The following is an 18,759-nucleotide window of genomic DNA, read 5'->3' on the forward strand; positions in this document are numbered from 1 at the left end:
GTAGTTTGTACATGAAGCCCTTCACGAACGACTTGTAGTTTACACGACCAGAACTTTTGACCAACTACAAAAAGTCCTTCCTTGAAGGTTTGAATAACGTTCGGTTCATAGGTTCTGTGGCTTCAACTTTTGATCACTAATATGCAACAATACTTTTGGAATATTCGCCTTTTGAACTCATAGGTTGACCACGCTTTTAGGTTAAGATTCTCTCTGTGTAACGTCTATGACAATAGCATCTCTAAACCTTATGGAGTCTTTTATATGCTGTGTATGCAGAACACGAAAATCTAGGCTAAGACTTCAATTAAAAATACATTAGATTCTGTTTTACTGATAATTGATCAATCGACCAGCAATCAAATAGCTTGAAGATCCTTTTTCAATCGATTGAGCAACGATTGAAAGTGTGTTGAAATTTTGAGTTTGATCGATGGAGTATCTATTGAAAGATATTCAAAATCTAGATCGAAAGGCTTTTTTTTTTTTAGTTGTATCTTGGACTTTTGATCTTGCATATTTGATAACACTTTACATATTCGATATTTATTACAATTTCATGGATTTTTCCAATTTAAAACCTAACAATTTTCTCATTTGACCATTACGAGACAAAACCCAATTTACAGAAACTAACCCAACTCAATATAGAGTCATCAATTATAAACAATCCCGATAAACCACATATTGAACTAGGACGGATTAACTGACAAGACATAAAAATAAATAGAAAACTTCTTTCCTAAAATCATGAACAAACACATTAAGCGCATCAAGTGGAAAACAAAAAAATGAGGATTACGATAGGAATTGTAATCTTTATTACTGGGAATAAAATGTGTTGTAATGTAATAACTAAACCTATTCATTAGTTTTGTTGTGAGTTATAACATTAGAATGAAATTTAACATTTATTTTAGGAAATTTCTTACTCATACAATTATATCTCCTTAAAAATTGTTATTTTTATATTTAAGAGAGATATGTGTTATTTTTTATGATTTTTTATTTTTATAATTGTTAAATGTATATGGAAAGTTTGTTTATTTGGAAATATATTAAGTTTTGAAATTATTGCACTTACTAAGGAATAGCTAATACAACATTTTAAAGAGAAATAATTATTCCTCATTTTGAAGAATAGTTATTCAATAAGAATGATTATTCCTTGTAATAAAAACATAACCAAACTAAATAATAACTAAACCATAGGAATAACTATTACATTACAGTGCTTATTACAGTCTACCAAACATGTCATTAGAAACGATACAATAATGATTGTGATTAGTGACACTTCAAGAAGATAATAAATAAGTATTTGAATGAATGATGTTAGGGATATTATAAATTTTTCAATATGAGGCTTACAAAGACGTATCATCAATCACAAAAAGTGTTTCAAAAATGCATTTAATAAGTTGTTGACGTCTACAAATTATATTAATTGTCACATCAATTTGTAAAGGTCTTTGAAGTAAAACTTAATGTATATATTTCTTGCATTTTCCTATCTAAATTATTTCTTGTGATTAATGACATATATTTGTAGGACTTATGTATTTAAAGTTATATTGTCTCTAACATTACTTAATTATTTGGGACTTCTTAAAAGTACAAAAAAAAATCTATATCTCCAATTTTTTTTTTTTTTCAAAAAAATATACTAATTTTTACCCCAAAATTTGGGGCATTTCTCTAGTAGGGGGCCCTAGGCGATGGCCTAAGTGGCCTAGGCCTAGGGTTGGCCTTGCATTCACATTCATAGACTTACTACATTTATCTTTTAAAAAGGCATATGACCATACCCTGAACATTCAAGAAACTGAACAGCTTAAGCATTCTTTTCTTTCTTAGCCTTAAACCTCTCTCTAGATTCTCTCTCAGGTGGATAAATTTTTTTCCAGGTTTTATACTTGATTTTTAAAACTTTTAAAATTGTTTAGCAAGATAGGCTAGTTCTTACCATTCATTTTATCCATGGTTGCCAAAATCCCGATCTAAATCCTACGATCCTACGATTTTACGATCTTACCTGTTCAAAACGATCTGGATCTTTCAAGAATCTTTGTGATCATTTAGAATCGGTAGGATCGTACGATTCTGACGATCCCAAACGACTTTGGTTTCTTGTAATTTTCTTTAACTTAATAGAAGGCTTCGTTGGACCTAAATGAAAAATAAAATCTCAATAAATCAAGTTTTTCTAGTCTAATGAAAGAGAGTGTCAGTTGGACCCAAATAAAAAGAATATCTCAATAGTGTCACATTTTGAGATTTTTGGTCTCTTTAAATGATGCTTACAAATGGATGTAGTGATATATGGTAATTATATCAATGAATGTATAATTTATATGATTATTTTACATACCAATATGTGTTTTTTGTTTTTTCTCAAATAATGTAAGATCTTACGATCCACGATCCGATCCTACGATCTACGATCCCACCTATCTCCCATGATCCTACATAGGATTCCGATTTTGATAACCTTGATTTATCATAAGAGGAATTAGTATCCTCTTCTTTGATAGTTTTGAGGCCATTTATATCATTTGGGTCATACTAAAGAAGTGTATCATCTTGGATGTCATTTATATCATAAAAAATATTCATGTTTTAAGAGGGATATTAAAATTTTTGGGAGAGCCAAGCCCTCAAGCCCAGTGGGTTATCTTAATTTAATAATTTAAAAAACAATAATGCTTAAATACTTCCAAAGTACAGAGAATGATGCTTATTTTTCTCACTGTGGTCATATTCATAGTAGTGTCAATTTATTAAATTTATAATAAAGTTTACCATGAATGTGAGGGAAGCGAACACCATTTATTAATTTTCCAAAAATACTTAAGAATTTTATAAAAATAAAAAAGAGGGGTCTGTCAAGTCAAAACAAATAACTTAGAAAAATGAAGGGGGTGTTTGGTGGTTGTTTTCAAACAACCATTTTCAGTTTTTAAACAACATTTCATGCATTTTTACACACTTTTTCACTCATATGTATTTCCACAAATATTTTCAAACAACAATTTTCAATTTTTAAATATATGTACCAAACGGGTCCGAAGTGGTCGATATTAGCTGAAACCAAAATCTCAGCAAAAAGCTCCCAACAAGATCAAGTTCCTATATTTAGAAACTGGAAAAGAGAGCTCACCGGCCTCACTTGGAAAATTGGACCATGTCGATGAGAGAGGAGTTATTAAGAGGTAAAAAGGCCCATATAGGCTCCCTTCCTAAAAATAAGGACCATCAAATTGCAAACAAAGCAAATAAATATATGGCAAAATTGTTTTCTCCCCCACCTGAAAATTAATGCATATCTTACACAGAGGTCCCATGGGCCAGGTGATCCCTCGCCGAAGCCTTTTGCTCATTTTGGATAAGAACGAAGGCCAAATCGGCCCAATACCATCATTTTAAAAAAAATTTAGCCAGAAAACACTGTTTCGGAAGTAATTGGGGATATACCACTTTTTCCAGTACTCGAGTTCACCAAACTCGAGTACTGGATTTTACACTTCCGCCGTGGCATGCCAGCATGGAATTTCTATTTTAAAAAAAATTCACCCAGTACTCGAGTTTTGTAAACTCGAGTACTTTATGATCTGGTACCCGAGTTTAAGGAACTCGGGTACCAATCTGGTGGACTCGGTTACCAATCTGGATGTCCGGCAACATGTGATGGGAATCCAGATTAGTACTCGAGTACTTTGAATAGTACCCGTGTTCTTGAAACTCGAGTATTATTCAAAGTACTCGAGCATATGATACTCGAGTATTTCTCACTAAAAACCGGTAATTTTAATCTCTCATCTCTCATTTCTCACTCACTTGTACACTCTCACTCTCCAAACCCCAAACCCATTTCGTCGCCGGCAAAGTCGAACTCCCAAACCCGTTTCATCACCGGCGCCGCCGTACAAACCCTAAACCCCTTTCATCGCCGGTAACCTCGGACTCCCAAACCCGTTTCAGCGCCAGCGCCACCGTACAAACCCCAAACCCATTTCATCGCCGGCGACCTCGCACTCAAAGGTTAGCAATTTTGGTAATTTTTTTTGTTCTTTCCATGAGTTTTTAAGTAATTGTGGTAATTTTGATTATTAATTGTGTTATTTTTTATAATTGTGTTGGATCTAAAATGTTGTTCATTGTTGTGTAAAATGCAGAGGAAACAATGAAAATTGTTGTGAAAGTTTAACAAGAAATGAAATATTGTTGGCTAGTTTTTTGTTTTGTTTATATGTTTTTTTGAAAACATTGTGAAACGAAAATGAGAGTAGAGGAGGGTGCATGTTGCATTGTTGTAATTAAAAGGAGTCAAGAAATTGAAGTGAAGCTAATTCTATTAAACTATGATAAGTGTGTCTTAACATAAATAAATAAATAAAGGGTAGCTCTGTAGATCTCAATTATTTGATCTTTTTTGATTTGGGTGTGTGTCTTTGTTCCTTGTTATGAAGTTTTAGAGGGGAATTACTGTGTTGTTTATGTTACATGGTTGTTTTTATTTTAGTTTTATTCTGAAACTGTTTGATTCATTCTGTTGTTGATATGTAGGAATTTTTTTTATTGCAATGAGCTGTGTTGTGTTACGTTTATTGGGAAATTCAAATTGTCATTGCTTGATAGTCTAGAATAATTCAAAATGCAATTTGTTTTGGATCAATGTTGCTAATAGGAAGTGATGCAATTTGAGTTCCCTTTACATTAGTTTACAAAGCCATTGTTAAGTTTATTGTAAGAAAACCAAGAGAAGATGGTGCTCCAAGAGATCTGTCACACTCCCATTTTATCTTTATGAAGAGAAAAATGCCGCTTAGACAAAGGGAACTCAAATCCGATAGCGCAATCAAGAAGGACTAAACACCCTAATGCTTAATGAAGCCCTTCTCCAGGACAGTTAATCTGACAATTTCATTAAGATACATACAAAGTTTATCATTTGAAAAAGAAAAAGGTATTGGTCCCATTTCCATCCCATTGATGCCTTCACTATCATGCCTGGAGAGCAGCATATTTCTTAACAAAAACTAATTTTGTACAGAAAATGCATGCTTGTCCAACAAAAAAGAACATGACGGAAAATAAAACAGATCAAGAACGAAACGAGAAGAAAAAATCAAAAATTAAGGTGCATGATTTTGTCAAGAAGAGTGCATAAGCTTATATCTCACAAACTACACCACAAAAACAAATTATAAATTCCTTCACTCTACTAGGATCTAGGAAAGTTATAAATGCAAATTGGAAAGCCAATCTCATTCAAATCAGACCTGCAAAGTATTTAGGCACTGAAACTGTGCCTTTTGGTTTCTCTACTTGAGCCAAATTCTCAAGCAATAAACTTCATATGGTAAAGGTAAGTGTAACTAGTACCAAAAAGCTCAGACATTATAAATGGTTCCTACACCTAAACTAGATGAAGGGTCTGTTTATTTAATGCATGTTTTTGGTCATAATAATTATTGGTAATTATTTTATATATATATATATATATATATATATATATATATATATATATATATAGCCTATTGTTTATATTTTGCAATTAATCAAACAATTGGTATATTCATTGATATACAAATTCCAATACTAACTTTAAAATACAACTAAATATTAAATATAACTTAAAACTAAACAAAGGGATGAAGAAAGAGAACATGTATATATAGGTACTGACTTTAGCAATTTGGTTCAATAAAATTACACTTGAGCCATCCTCAACAAAAGCATTTCCCCTCTGGTAGGCCATCAAAAAATTATTGATATAAAAACAAATAAAAAAATTAGTGAGATGCTATCAATGAGATGCTATCATTTTGATTTAGCTTATGGGTATTTGATGAATATGCTAATGGGCCATTAATCACCTTTAATTTATGCCAAGTATGGACCCACATCGAGCAAGACCCTCTATAGGGACTGTCTTGACGAGGCAACCTATGCATCGTTCAAGTTTGCTTTGGGATGCTCCTTTGGCAGGCGAGCTATGCACTTGTGTCCAAAATCGTAATCAATATATGTAGTAGAAAGATTTTGGGCATTATGTTTGAAGTGTAATTATTACGTGGTTAGTGAATGCTATTATTAATACTAAGCTGCTTTGTTTGCAGGAAGTGCCAGGTGTTCTGACTTGTCGTCACCGAGATAAAGGTCTGTTTGATGGTGGGTTAGATCCACGGATTGCCGCTTATATCACAGATGCGGGGTTAGATGGGCTACTTCGGGTCCCACATATGGACCTTGACCATGCACTGATCACGGCCTTAGTGGAGAGATGGCGGCCAGAGACACACTCATTCCACTTGCCCCACGGTGAGATGACCATCATGCTACAAGACATAGAGGTCATCATGGGGGTACCTGTACATGGCTTGCCGGTGGTAGGATTTACCCATATGGACAACTGGCGTGACTTTTGCATGGATTTGCTAGGTACCCCCCCTCCACCGGACAGACTAGTTGGTACAAAAAAGAACACTGCAGTGTTGGAAGGGCCGAGGATAAAAGCCAAATGGCTGGAGGAGCAGTTTCGCAACCCTCTTCCCGCTGACGCCACTGAGGTGCGTGTGCAACAGTATGCTCAGTATTACATACTCCAAATGTTGGGAAGTATACTGTTTATGGACAAGTCTGGTGAACGGCTCTCAATCATGTATCTACAATTTTTCAATCCAATCAGCAATGGAAAGAATTATAGTTGGGGTAGTGTAACACTAAGTTGGCTATATAGACACCTATGTAAGGCATCAGAGAAGACAACCAAGCAAATTGGTGGTGCACTGCTATTAGTGCAGTTGTGGGCATGGGCGAGGTTTCCACAAATATGTCCTGTGATGAGGCATCCACACCAGGCACTGCCCCCAGGTCCACTTGCTGTCAGGTATGTAGGATCTTCAACTTAGTTATCGTTTTACATTTCCGCATTAATTTTTTTCGCATGGGAATTATGTAAGTAACTAATATGAAGGTTATGTCTGTGTTGTTTGGTAGATGGAAAGGGGCTAAGATAACAACTGACCATCCAATGCATGTCCTACGCGCCTATCGTGTGTCGCTTGCTTCGCTCCGGCCAAATCAGGTATCGTGCCTTACAAGTGGGAACCAACTACTTTATGGTTGTTTGTATGGTTGTTTGTAAGATATCGTTACACATATATTGTTAATATGGTTGTTTGCATTTTTTGGATCATTGTAGATTGTCTGGGAGCCATATAGAGATTATTTGGGTTCCCTGCCCGCATATTGTACGGCAGGCCAACACATATGGAGGTCCATCGTGCCGTTCATACATTTTTGGGTAGTTGAAGGCCATCACCCTGAACGTGTTCTTCGACAGTTTGGGATGAAGCAAGGCGTACCGGACAATGTCGATACTTCAATTGAACTTCACAAGATAACACTCCAAGGCAAGCACGAAAAAAATTGGGTTCAAGAACATGCCACTCATAGTGCTAGATGGGCTGCGCATGCCACCATTGCTGAAGCACCGCCCTTTCATGGGGTAATGAGCTACAATGACGAGTATATGGTGTGGTATCGTCCCATCACTGTTTGGCATATTACAAAAGAGACCTCATATTGGGACACTTTGGTAAGTTTACAAAGATTGTTCTATTATAAATGTACCTTGCTTCGCATACTTTAGTTCCAAATCCTAACACTACTCTTGTATACTTGTGACAGGTTGAATCACAGTTGAGGATTATGGCGAAGTTTGAACCAGGGTCTGAGATCTACATCGACTGTATGAATGCCTTGCAATTTGTTGAAGAGATCAGTCGATTGACCTTGGACGGTGCACGCACTGTGGGCAACGCAAGTGAACCGGCTGTAGGGCGTGGTCGGCAAGCAGGTGGACATCGAGGGCATGGAGGTCGTCAATCTAGTCAGCGCCATGCATCTAGTCGGCGTCCCACAACTGCGAGCCGTCACACATCGGGTGGGCATCATACACCCGTGCATGACCACATGATGGAGGAGGCAAGTCAGACATCAGATGAGATGTGTTTGGACACTGGTTATGACATGGGCTCCATGGCACATGATGATGCGGGTCCATCCCATACGTTTACCCCGACATGTCGGTCCCCATCCACGGTTCGCAATGATACCTGCCCACCCACATCCTCCCCCCCATCGACTACCGGCACTATCCCCGCAGATGTATGTGGTAGAGATGAGATGAGATTCATGCCCACCCCTGGGCTACCCACTCCTGGTGCCATCCAGACAGAGATACCCACCCCACCACCTGAGGCTTCACACAGTGAGGATCGACCGCGAAGGCCGCAACAGACACGGACACATCCTCTTGACTGTGGGACTAGACATGGTACTCCTTCTCTTATACCGATTACATATGCATCTCTTTATAGTTAAATGATTTGAATATGAGTATTTGCTTGTGTTCTTTTCAGGCAAGGTGAGACTTGTCAAGGAACCAGTGAGGAGAAGAAAACGGGGATGATTTTCGATGGTCAATCGCATTGGTGGAACCAAAGGGTGAGACCAGTCAAAGGTCTTAGAATCCAACCTTGAATATTGTACATATTATTTTCTGCTTGAATCTTCTATTTCCTAACTCAAATGTCTGAGATGCCAATGACTTATTAAATTTCCTAACTCAAATGCCACCATTAAAGATTATAAAATTTATTAATCCATACTAAAATTTATTAATCAAATGCCAATGATTGATTTAAATTTAAGGATTTTGCTGTTATTATTTTTCTTGCTGACACAATCATCATCTGTTATTTTTGCACCCTTATTTGTAGCTATTTTTCCTCTCAGAATTTGTGAGTTTGTTACCAAATTGACTTTCGTTTTCATTGTCAATTTGCTAAAATATGGCCAGAGCCAGACACTGTAAATTGTTACATGGAGCATTGGATTGAGTTTGCTCTATGACGGTGCAAAGTAAACTGTGAACTCAATATTTAATCAAAAAAGCAAAATGACAACTGAGAGCCCTGTGAGAATGGTGGAAAGCAGTGGAGATAGAAAGTGGCACTCGAGTCATGATGTTGCGACTTTTGGATCTGCATCGAAAAATATGGCGGCGGAGCAGTTGGGATTACTGTCGAAGGTGCAGAGAGTTAAATGAGGTCAAGCAGACGTAATACCCAATAGAAGTGGTAGTGCTCCACCAAGCATGGAAGGTTCACTTGCAGCTATTAAGAATATCTTAATGCAACAAAACTCTAATCCGAATTCAAGCTTGGCTAATTTAAGCAATGCAATTGAAAATTGCATGTTTGAGGAAGAACTGCGCTCTGATCCAGCATATGTTGCATACTACGGCTCTAACATCAACTTAAACCCAAGACTTCCTCCACCTCTTATCTCACAAGAGAATCAATGCCTGATGCGCCATATGGGTGTTTTTGGCAATAATCAGAGATTAACTTCAGTAGATGACAGTGGCAATGGATCCTTACATTTGTCTCAGGTCTCCCTTTCTACTCACAAGGAGGAGTTTGAGAATGACATATCACCAAGGCCAGCTTCCAACAAGTGATCTGAAAGTAGTACTGCACATATTCCTGGACATAACACAGTTTCTTTGCCTAGTCGTCATAAAAGTTTGGTTGATCTGATACAGGTATAGAATTCAGTAAGTGTTTTGGATTCTAATATGCATTATTCTCAATCAACAACCATTAAGCTTTTAAGTGCTTTTGAATGTTTTGTTGTTCATGTTTGATTAAGTGTGTTTAACCCCTTCCCCTCTTTTCTATCTTGAATATCACAAAAGAAAGTTCCTAATATCCAACAATTCAAGTAGGTAAAATTAACAAGGAGATAGGAAAAGAAAAATATTATCAGTTTGCTTTCACATGGATTACCTCATGAATTTCAGAAAACTTATTTGAGGGGTAGAAATGTATTTGTTCTTATAGATGGTTTACATAACAAACCACCCCCTCCCCCTTCCCCCCCCCCCCCCCCCCCCACCAAAAAAGAAAAAAGAAAAGAATCTATTTGTGTTGTTCTTTTGGGATACATGTGAATTTAAGTTTTCTAGTATTATAAAAAGAAAAAGTGTTGACTTTGGCATCATGCTTCACTTTACACAACTATCCAATCAGTTGTCTTAAAAAGCACTTAAATAGAAGGGTATCATTGGAAAGTATTAAGAATGCCCATTAGGAGTATATCTAACTGATGCAGTGCATCCTTGCAGCTGCATTGTTTTCCTTGGTACTTGATTTTTAGGAACGGTTTAAGTCTTGTGCATATTGTAACCAAAGTTGTTCGAGATAAGTGTTAGCTAGTTAGTTGTATAGTTTGCTCTGCCATGTGCAACTGATTTGAGTGAAGCTCTCCTATGTCATAAAAATAAAAATGTTTGCTAGTTAGTTACACAATTAGTCAACCAGATTCTAGGAGCCTATGTTGTAAGGTTAGGCAATGGCATGCATTCTTTCCAACTATAAGTAGGCAAGGCTATTGTATTTTGTAATCAGTTGTGATCTGAGTTCTAAAAGTACAGCCTAGAACAATTCTTTCCAACAGTGTCCTCTTGAAGAGTTGTGTTTCCACTTTACATTCTCTAAGCAACTTAATCCCATTAAGATTGACAGTCTACATTAAGATTGAGAAGATCTAATTTTCTTTTATTGGTGTTGAGCCATGTGTTTTATATACTTTGATCAATACAAAATTATGTTTGGAATTTGTTTATGGCAGAAGGGTGAAACAAAGAAATAGTCTGGGAATTTGTTTCCCATAAAAAAATTTTCTAGGGATTTTTCACTACATTCAATGTACTCTACAGAAAAAAGAATACATAAAGTTGAACATATAATTTTTCATATCATAATCTTTCAGAAGCTTGCATCACTAGTTTCTGAATTTCTGGGATCTTTGATTGAGTGAGATTGATAGAACACAAAAACTTCATTATGTCAAAAGTTTTTTGATCTTGTGGTGGCAACTAACCATCCAAAAAGATAACGAGTTCTATATTATTCAACCATTATAGAACATTGTGTTGCACACTTGCACATCTTTACTTCCTTTATTTCATCTAGCAAAACCCCCCCCCCCAACCCCAGGCAATACCCAAAAAAAAAAAAATGGCAGTTAAGATTTGAACTTAAAACCTACCAATTTGTCCCTAGCCTTTTACTAGCTGAGCCAGAGGTGTGTATGGCTTAATGAATATGCTCTCTTCCTTTAGTAGACACATATGTATTTGTTGAATATCTCTGATACATGCACTGTCCCAAGCCTGTCTATAAATGTGTGTATTGGGTATCTCTACATATATTTTTTTTCGTGTTTAGATAATCCTAGTGTGAAGTGCTAGACACTAAGTATTTGCCTCCTGTGTATAGCTAATACAGCTATGGTGTATCATCATGGGAAGCTTCTAGCACTTTCTGAGGCAGATAAACCTTGTAAGCTTGTCTTCTTTTTGTGTTTTTCATTCTGAAAAATTAAAATGAAAGGGGTTAGTCTTCCTCTGGATTGCCATTCATATTAAGTAACCACTCTATTCTTTCATGGTGGGCGAAAAGAAATACTGAGAAATGCCAATTTCTTTGTGATGAGGACACAATTTACTGTTTAATTATTGTAATTTATTATTTTTGGTATTTTTATGTAAAAACGTTATTTTAGGTTTAGGTGATTTAATTCCTTGTTTTTAGGTGCATTTAATGCTTTTTAGGTCAAACTTGATTCCTGATATGGTAAGGTATCAATTAGGGGTTATTTTAGAATATATTTTCTTGTCTGTCAAGTTTTGTGGAGTCTTTAAATAGGCCCTGAAGTTTGTAAACGTTTTTTAATAGAATATTATGGAATAAAAATCAGAAAAGGTGAGGCTTTGCTCTCTTTTGGTTCTTTAAGAACTGTGAACTTATCAAGGATTCTTCCTTGTGGCGTTCAAACTTTATACCTTTGGTTCATGATTCTTTATAATCATTGGGTCAAGGTGAACTTATACCTTTGGTTCGCGTTTCGATTATAAACGTTGGGTCAAGGTTTCCATCATAAATCTGAATTTTAGCATTCTTGGGCAAGTATTCCAATATTTTTGTTGGGTCTCAAAGCGTGTCGATTGAGGTTCGCATCATTTGGTATTAAATATTCCAATATTTTTGTTGGGTCTCAAAGCGTGTCGATTGAGGTTCGCATCATTTGGTATCAGAGCACAGGTTCTAAAATCAGTTTTCTATCCTTTTATCTTTTATTTCCTGTTATCATCCAAAAAAAAAAAAGGTGAAAAAAAAGAAAAAAAACTTGAAAAAGAAAAAGAAAAAAAAAAGAGATGGTAATTATTGAGAACATTGTGGAAGATTCAATTGAGGTTAATTATGAGGATGAGTCCACAACTCACAATCCTCTAGTCTCAATTGATTTGTTGAAGATGACTATTCAATTTGTTGATTTTCTTGGAGTAGAAAATTTTAATTTTATTATCAACCCTTTGTTGATTGATGTTGCAAATAAATTGAAAGTAGATGTGAAGAAATTTTCTGCTACACTTTATGAAGGATTCAAGTTTCATAACAGGATCAAGTCATTAAAGCATTTGAAGTATTTGTTTATTTGGAGTGGAAGATTTCAGATTTCAAAGATGAACTCGAGGACGAGTTTGTTTCAAGTGGAGGGGTCTGATGAGGACACAATTTACTGTTTAATTATTGTAATTTATTATTTTTGGTATTTTTATGTAAAAACGTTATTTTAGGTTTAGGTGATTTAATTCCTTGTTTTTAGGTGCATTTAATGCTTTTTAGGTCAAATTTGATTCCAGATATGGTAAGGTATCAATTAGGAGTTATTTTAGAATATATTTTCTTGTCTTTCAAGTTTTATGGAGCCCTTAAATAGGCCTTACGCTTGTAAACGTTCTTCCTTGTGGCGTTCAAACTTTATACCTTTGGTTTGTGATTCTTTATAATCATTGGGTCAAGGTCAACTTATACCTTTGGTTTGCGTTTCAATTATAAACGTTGGATCAGGGTTTCTATCATAAATCTGATTTTTAGCTTTCTTGGATTAAATATTCCAATATTTTTGTTGGGTCTCAAAGCGTGTCGATTGAGGTTCGCATCACTTTGTCATATACGGACTCCATCAAGTAACTTGGTGATATGTCCTTGCTTCTGATGTGGGATTGAACTTGTCTTCAGTGCTTTATTCAGATGCTGTTAAAGTTTTGGAGGATGGAGATCTCCAAACACTTGGTATGCTGGGCTATGACAAGAGATTATCACATTCTTTTACTGCTCATCCTAAGGTTGACCCATTCACTGGTAAGACATCCTCGTAAAAGCAATTTAGTGACCATGGTAATGGAAGAAGTCCTTTTAACTTACAGAACCTTCCATGCAGGCGAAATGTTTACATTTGGCTATTCACATACACCACCATATATCACCTACAGAGTAATTTCCAAAGATGGTTTCATGCATGACCCAGTACCAATAACAATATCAGACCCCATCATGATGCATGACTTTGCCATTACTGAGAACTATGTGATTTTCATGGATCTTCCATTGTATTTCAGACCAAAGGTATGTTACTTGTAAGTTGTTCCTGTGACAAATTTTAGCCTGGTACAAAATACCAAGATATTAAATAAATAAAGTTGGCATGCATAGTGATGAAAAGCCTCTCTGAACAACCCTAGGCTAAAGGAGGAGCCCTGCCTGAAGAGACTGCACGTGGGGGGGGGGGGGGGGGTGAAAGTTAAATTTATCATTTAGTTCACCCTTTCACCCGCTAATGTGTAACCAGCTATATTTGACATATTGATTATAAGAGAGAGCTGTACCCACACTTTAATGTGGCCTGCAACATAACAATTTAAACATAAGTAAGCTTGAAACCATTTGCTTTGACAATGTTCGTGGAGTGTTTTTTAAAATACAGGTATGGTTCAGTTGGCTGCATCATCCATTAGGGTCATCCATCTTAGTCTTAGTCTTTTTACCTCTCAATAAGCTTGAAATCATTTGCTTATACGATGCTCATGGAGTGTATTTTGACACAGAAGTATGGTACGGCTGTCAGCATCATCCCATTAGGGTATCTTGATTATTGTAAAGAATAAAAAAAGAAGCTTGCTTGTCTTTCCCACTCTTTGGTACTTTTGAAGTAATTCTATTGTCTTTGAAGTTTCTCAAAATTCAGGCACAAACTTGGTACTACTGAACTACATAATGTAAAATCTAAAATTGAAGTGCCTTAACTAAAATGGGCTTCAAAAGGTCTTGCATCAAGATTTTGACATTGATTTATCTTAATATTTGTAGATGTCATGAGCATCAGTATGTGAAATTTATATATCCTTCTTGAGTAAAGAATTTTAATGGAAATAGATGTTCAGATCATTCTATGTCTCAGGAGTGGTACTTGGAATTTGAACTTTTATAGTTTCTTTCAAACATTCCATAATTCTGGAACAACTCCTCAGCATGCACAGTTGATCCCAAGACGAAATCTTATAATCTTCACTGGTTCTCTCTTTAGGGGGTGGGTTGGGTGCAAGGTGAAAGTTGCTAAAGTGATCTATACAGGAAATTTTCTGATGGCATTGTTGAGCATCATATTGGAAGTTGTAATAATTGTTTACATTTGATTTCAGGAAATGGTGAAAGGGAACAAGCTGATATTCACATTTGATGCAACAAAAAATGCTCGCTTTGGTGTACTTCCTCGGTATGCAAAGGATGAGCTGCAAATCAGATGGTTTGAGCTTCCAAATTGCTTCATATTCCATAATGGTGTGGTTCATGATTAAGCTAATGTTAATATTTTTTTTCTGTTTTCACGTTTCCATACTAACCTTTTTGATGACTTCCTTCATTAGCTAATGCTTGGGAGGAGGAGGACGAAGTTGTTCTGATCACTTGTCGACTTCAGAATCCAGATCTGGACATGGTCAATGGGGTTGTCAAAGAAAAGATTGAAAACTTCACAAATGAGCTGTAGGACACCTTCACCCATTTTTTGATTAGGCAAAGCTCTATGTACACATAGGCTGTTCTGATAGTTACTATTCTATTCAGGTATGAGATGAGATTCAACATGAAAACTGGTCTAGCTTCACTGAAGAAATTATCTGCATCTGCTGTAGATTTTCCTAGGGTGAATGAGAGCTACACTGGTAGGTATTCATCAACTGTTTGTAATGGGAGATTTTGGGTTGTTTATTGTTACCAGATCCATTCGAGATTGCAAAATTGTTCATTTTGGCAGTGGCAGTGGAATATTGCAGTGGTGAAGACAAGGCATCTGTTTTCAAAGAAGTTCTTCCACATGCTTCAAAATTAATGACAGATGTTTTTGGTAATTACGTTATCGAAAAGGTATGCTTTCCAAATTCATGTGCATCAAATTGTAGATTTCTATAATTGTGTATGTTTTTGCTTGACGTGAACTTTCTGAATGGCTGGCTTGATTATTAAGTCATGTTGGTATTTTACAGATTTTTGAACATGGAAGTCTTGAGCAGAGAAAGGAACTTGCAGATCAACTTGCAGGAATGATGTTGTCTTTAAGTTTGCAGATGTATGGTTGTCGTGTAATCCAGAAGGTATGTTAGAATGTGGTGATAGATGTGCAGGCTTATAATTCCACCAAATGTGCTGCCCATTGCTGATGGATCTTAAGATTATGCACTAACATTTTAAAGAGAGAGAACAAAAAAGAAAAAGAAAAAGAATCCTATGTTATTGAGCTTGATCAGAATTAACCTGCTTACATGATGATTGTTATGTTTGCAGTTGATATCATTTTTGCTATTGAATTTGATAGAACTGGGGACCACTTAGCCACAGGAGATCGTGGGGGTCGGGTGGTTTTATTTGAAAGAACTGATACAAGGGATGTAAGTCTGTGAATTGCTAACTTGTTTATTTTGTAAATGCTTTTTTTAGTGTATTTTTCCATAATTTTTTTTAGTTGTTACCATTTCTTAATATAGTCTATAATATGAGCTAATAATATGTAGCATGGTGGACATCGGCGAGAACTAGAGAGGATGGATTATTCAAATGGGAGACATCCTGAGTTCCGCTATAAAACTGAGTTCCAGAGCCATGAACCTGAGGTATTTTTACTTTTACATGGTCACATATGATTATTGTTTATTTATGTCCCTTTTTCTGCAGTATGGATTTTAATAATTTTTTGCAATCTTTGGTTTTCTTTTTGAATTTAGTTTGACTATCTTAAGAGCTTGGAAATTGAGGAGAAAATTAACAAGATTAGATGGTGCCAGGCAGCTAATGGTGCCTTGTTTCTTCTATCCACCAATGATAAAACAATCAAATTTTGGAAGGTGAAGGCACCTTTGAATTTTTGCTCTTGATATCATAAATATACATATTGGATAATCTAGAGTAGCTGAGAAGGTGGTTAACAGTTAAGAGTGAATGAAACATTTGACAAGAAATTTTGTGATGGTTATGATGTTATGGTTACTGCTATGAGGGTCCATTGAGAAGCATAAGAAGACCTGTCTCAACTAGTTATTTATGAGAACATATATAATATGCAGGCATTAGTTTTGGATATATTGGCTAGAAAATGTGCATGGTATTATTGATGGAGGTGATCAGAAATTTTTATTGCATTGAGTCTCAGAAAATAGAATTCAATGCATTGAGATAGAAAAATTGATGTAAAAGGACTTTTTGTAATTTTTATCTGGATGATCAGAAAGAGTGCCTTCTGGAGAGTAACATTTTCATAGGCTTCCTAAGAAAATCTGAAAGTAGGTCACTTGTTGGATTGTTGGAATCTACCCTTCCCCTTCCCTTGGGGCCAAACTCATTGTCAAATAAAAGAAAAGGGACCAGTGAAAACTCCCTACTCTGTAAATAACAAGGACAAAGCTACCTTTAATAATGGACCATTTAACTGTCTAGTTTTTAATCTCTTGATATCTCGTAGGACACAGCTCATTAATTAGCCTTTTTGAATGCTGTTCCTCCCTCCCCTCCTTGTTTCAACACACACAGATGTAGTGTGGTAAGAATAAGATTTGCACCAACTATTATAACAACCTAGTGAGCAATAATAGTCCTGAAAATATTAACAGTCTATTTGAATAATGAAGTGGAACTTTCTAAGACCAGTGGTGTTTTCTGTTGCTGTTGCTTTAATGTCGGGCAGGTCCAAGAGAAGAAGGTCAAGAAAGTGTGTGACTTGAATATGGATCTTTCAAGAGCCATGGGAAACGGTCCAGTTGTTTCCTCAAGTATATCAACAAGCTCCAAATCACGAATTCAGCAAATGGAGGATGTGATGAGAGATCCTCTGGTTATTCAAGCATTGATACTTCACTCCCATCTGGGGGTCTATCGTCCTTACGGCTACCCATGGTAGTTGTACTCAATCTGAGAGATCCTCATGGAGGATGTGATGAGAGATCCTCTGGTTATTAACGTCATTTGTGTTTAACGTCAGCTTCCATCATTTTGTACTGTGGGGTGTCATGCTTATGGCATCAATGAGATGAGGTAGAGATAGAGATGTACATAAACTACTGACTGCTTGTAAATATCAGTATGGTAACAATGTGATGAGTTGTGTGTATTAATTAGTGACTACTTGTAAATATCAGCATGGTAACGGAATAGCCACCCTTAATTTTTTTCCCCCTCCTTGTAATGGAAGGAAAAACCACATGTGATGCGATTGTGCAGGCCTACGAGGAAGTAAACCGAAGTAAAGACCCATTGATGCATTAGGATTTAGATTTGTTAGCTATTGCACCGCACCGTACAATACCTCCTTTAATGTGAGAGACAAAGGTTTAAAATATAGAAGTTAAAACATTAAAAAAATGTGAGAGATGAAGGTTAAAAAAAAAAGAGTTAAAAAGATTAAAAAGAAAAAAATTGGTCCAAGGGTTAAGATTCTAAAGTGTTTTTGATCTAGACCCTTTGACGTTTTTTAATTTCAATCCTTACATTTGATTTTTACCACTGTATGAATTTGACATTCAAGATCTAATCGTGTAACTTCAAAATATAATGAGCATGGATTGGAGGTAACCAATCACATTACATAAAGTGCAGTGCATACGAGGTTGAGCGCATTTTTGGGGGTTTATTTTTTTGGTACAATGCATACAAGCTTGGTAGAAATCTGCAAACTGCTACAAAGTTAGTAAGATAGAGTTTAAAGTGGTACCAGATAAGTAGTTTAGAAAGAGTTACCAATTCATTTAATAAGTGATCTCTGTGATACATATATTTTTTCAACGTGATATTCATTTATATTATTCCCTTGAGAGAGAACTATAAAAAAAAAAACTAAAAAAAACCCGAGTTCCGAGTTAGAATAAAACTCGAATGGTTCGGGTATGAAATGGATACAATCATACAGCTCTGTACTCGAGTTTAAAAAAATCGGGTACTGTTAAAAAGTACTCGAGCCTAAAGAAATCGAGTACTAAGCTGTATGTTTGTACACATATAATGAGGCATACCCGATCCATACTCAAGTTTTTTGACCTCGGGTACTATAGCACAGTACTCGCACCTCATAAACTCGAGTACAACGGTGCAGTTGTACACCATTGGGGTTGGCATGTCATGCAATGCATTTAAAGGACCCAGTACTGTGACACAGTACTCGACTTCCCTAAACTCGAGTACCAGGCTGTGTCAAACACACCTCTTAGACGCCGTACCCGAGCTATACTCGAGTTTAGAGAACTCGGGTACTATTACACTGTACTCGAGTTCGTTAAACTCGAGTAGTATGTGCCAT

At 36.0% G+C, this 18,759-nt stretch overlaps 1 protein-coding gene and 1 long non-coding RNA gene across 2 annotated transcripts; both read left to right on the top strand.

Moving 5' to 3' along the window:
* Positions 1-6,694: 6,694 nt before the first annotated feature.
* On the top strand, positions 6,695-7,294 carry LOC142610013 (uncharacterized). Its single transcript, XR_012839736.1, has 3 exons — positions 6,695-6,892; positions 7,003-7,090; positions 7,208-7,294. It is a non-coding gene; the product is annotated as an uncharacterized LOC142610013 (long non-coding RNA).
* Positions 7,295-11,358: 4,064 nt separating this feature from the next.
* Positions 11,359-17,367, top strand: LOC142608982 (carotenoid 9,10(9',10')-cleavage dioxygenase 1-like). Its single transcript, XM_075780632.1, has 12 exons — positions 11,359-11,417; positions 13,173-13,283; positions 13,363-13,547; positions 14,621-14,759; positions 14,846-14,963; positions 15,045-15,142; positions 15,199-15,344; positions 15,464-15,575; positions 15,762-15,865; positions 15,989-16,087; positions 16,199-16,318; positions 17,155-17,367. The coding sequence occupies exons 1-12, from the start codon at positions 11,366-11,368 to the stop codon at positions 17,365-17,367; spliced, it is 1,497 nt and encodes a 498-aa protein (XP_075636747.1). The 5' UTR covers positions 11,359-11,365.
* The last annotated feature ends 1,392 nt before the right edge of the window (positions 17,368-18,759 follow it).

Source organism: Castanea sativa, chromosome 9 (genome assembly GCF_040712315.1).
Source record: "Castanea sativa cultivar Marrone di Chiusa Pesio chromosome 9, ASM4071231v1".
Lineage (NCBI taxonomy): Eukaryota > Viridiplantae > Streptophyta > Magnoliopsida > Fagales > Fagaceae > Castanea > Castanea sativa.

Bases quoted from the DNA above. Each gene is read 5' to 3' on its own strand.
- LOC142608982 (XM_075780632.1), top strand. From the start codon at position 11,366: ATGGTGTATCATCATGGGAAGCTTCTAGCACTTTCTGAGGCAGATAAA. The intron at 14,964-15,044 runs GTAGGACACCTT...TATTCTATTCAG, and splicing joins GAAAACTTCACAAATGAGCT to GTATGAGATGAGATTCAACA. The intron at 15,866-15,988 runs GTAAGTCTGTGA...AATAATATGTAG, and splicing joins AAAGAACTGATACAAGGGAT to CATGGTGGACATCGGCGAGA.